Here is a 2,318-nt window from a genome sequence, read left to right as displayed (position 1 = left end):
CCTGGAGCGGTGCGCGATGCTGTCTCACGCCGACCTCCTGGACGCCCGTCTCGGTGAGTTTCCCCCGGCACCCCCCCGCCCCGCGGCGGCTGCACCGGCGGCAGCGAGTGGGGAGGAAGCCGGGGCAGGAAATTGACAATTTGTTCCTTATTTTACCTTAATGCGATCTAAATGGGCTAATTCCTTTAAAAGTAATTGTACTGTATTAAAGTTTAATTTGATTTAACATAAAAAAGAAGAGGGAGTGAGACCTACAGAGTATGTAGATCTACAGCGAGTTGTGGATCATTTAATTTTTTTCTCCCCTGTTTATATATATATATACCTACACATTATGATGATGATGATGATTATTTTAGGACAGATGAGCTCTATAGTGTTTACGGAGTTCTAGGTGGCCTCTTCCTCCTCGCCTGTTCGCTTTTCTCCTTCCTTCTTTTCCTTTTTTTAAAAAAGAGAAATATCTGTATTCGTCTATTTACGGTTATTCGTGAGTTTGTTTAGAGGAAAGGAGAGAGAAGAGGGGAAAGATCGGCTAGACAGACCGAGGTCCCCGCGCATCTGTCGGAGAGGTAATGCTCCCGGCAGCAGGGCGGTTCGAGCCTTATTTCTTTCTCTCCGTCTCTTTCTCTTACCAGCTCCGCTGGAAAACCCAAGTTGAACCCGGTAAAACTTGCCCTCCCCCTCTTCCCTTCCCCTGATCTCGCATGGGGAGGCCGGACAGGGAGCTAGTTATTTCAGCAGGAAGAGGTGTAAAGTTTTCCCTCCTCTGCCCGGGTTGCGCTGGGCCGGGGTCTCTGTGCGTCGCGGAGCCGAGCAGGGTTGAGGGTCTGGCGGGCGGCTGGGGGACGGCGGGGCGGAGGCGGTGGCTGGATGCTTCTCGCCAGCTCAATGCGTTGGAAAGCGGCTCTGATGAATCCATGCCTGGCAGCAGAGGAGTGACTGCCGCTCCTTTGCTTCCGCAGGGATGAAAGATGCGGCTGAGCTGCTGGGACATCGGGAGGCGGTGAAGTGTCGGCTGGGCGTAGGGGGCTCGGATCCGGGGGGACACCCGGGAGACATGCCTCCCAACTCGGACACGGTGGAAGGGACCACCCTGCTGCCGGGGGACGACATCACCACGGTGGGATCCAACCCCAGCTCCCTAGCCGTCAGCGCCAAAGACGCCGACAAGCAGCAAGGCCAGCAGGGCGGCCAGAACCCCAGCCAGGCCGGGCAGCAGCAGGGGCAGCAGAAGCAGAAGCGGCACCGCACCCGCTTCACGCCGGCGCAGCTCAACGAGCTGGAGAGGAGCTTCGCCAAGACTCACTACCCGGACATCTTCATGCGGGAGGAGCTGGCCCTGCGCATCGGCCTCACCGAGTCCCGGGTGCAGGTATGAAAAGCCGCCCCCGCGCAGTGCCCACCGGCCCTTCCCCAGTCACACCGACGGCGCGGCACAGCCGGCCGGCGGCGAGTCCAGTCACGACAGGGAGGGGGGGGTGGGTGCCCCAAACCTCAGCCCGATGACGGGGAAGGTAATCCAGTCCTGAAAGCAACAGTTTGGCCAGGAAGCCTTGAAAACAGACATCCCTCGCCTCTCTTTCCGCAAAGCTGTCGCCTTGGGGTATCCCCTTGTCCTCTATCCTCCCACCTACAGCGCGGTGGTCCCGAGCGGGGCACGGGCTGAGCTCCACGGCCCGACCGCGGCAGAAAAAAGTCCGGGGAGGCACAGCCTTAGAGGAGCGAATCTCAGCCCTCGCAATAGCCCGGCGCTAAGAGTCGAGCCGAACCGCCGGGGAGTGACCGCTGTTCCACCGTGGAGTCTGCCGGCGGCCGCGGTGCCGCTGTCCAGGGTACTGCCGGCGGCACTGCCGGGAAGAGGCGTCCGCCAGAGACGCGGGCCGTGAGGGCCAGAGTGGAAGGCGCGGGAAGGCACATCGGCTCATGAAAAGGCACTTACGTAAAAGGCAGTTGTATTTGAACTCGGAGTTTCCCCATACTGGCTTTTAAAAAGCCTGAGGACGGCGGGGGTAGCGAGTGTCTTCAACATCTAGGGTGTACTTTGTTTTCTAAAGTATATATATCTACATAGGTACATAGACACACACACATATATATACATATATATATATTTGCACACAGGACCAGAGGAAACTATTTAGGCAAATAAATGTAAACAAAATTAGGAAAAGGGGCAGAGGGATCAAAGCGCTACACTGCTCAGATGTGGCTTTTGTGTTCACAAGGTTATTTTGGTGACTTTCTAAGCGAGTCCATCCCCAAGAACGAAAGCCTGCACAGTAGAAGTACTTGTGGGATGTGCATCCCAGCTCAGT

At 56.7% G+C, this 2,318-nt stretch overlaps 1 protein-coding gene across 1 annotated transcript; it reads left to right on the top strand.

Moving 5' to 3' along the window:
- Positions 1 to 6: 6 nt before the first annotated feature.
- Positions 7 to 1,381, top strand: OTP (orthopedia homeobox). Its single transcript, XM_018070263.3, has 2 exons — positions 7 to 53; positions 966 to 1,381. The coding sequence occupies exons 1-2, from the start codon at positions 17 to 19 to the stop codon at positions 1,379 to 1,381; spliced, it is 453 nt and encodes a 150-aa protein (XP_017925752.1). The 5' UTR covers positions 7 to 16.
- Positions 1,382 to 2,318: the final 937 nt, after the last annotated feature.

This window comes from Manacus vitellinus, unplaced genomic scaffold, assembly GCF_001715985.3.
Source record: "Manacus vitellinus isolate BGI_N305 unplaced genomic scaffold, ASM171598v3 scaffold_18_pilon, whole genome shotgun sequence".
NCBI classification, from domain to species: Eukaryota; Metazoa; Chordata; class Aves; order Passeriformes; family Pipridae; genus Manacus; species Manacus vitellinus.
This window is presented reverse-complemented; position numbering and strand designations above follow the sequence as displayed.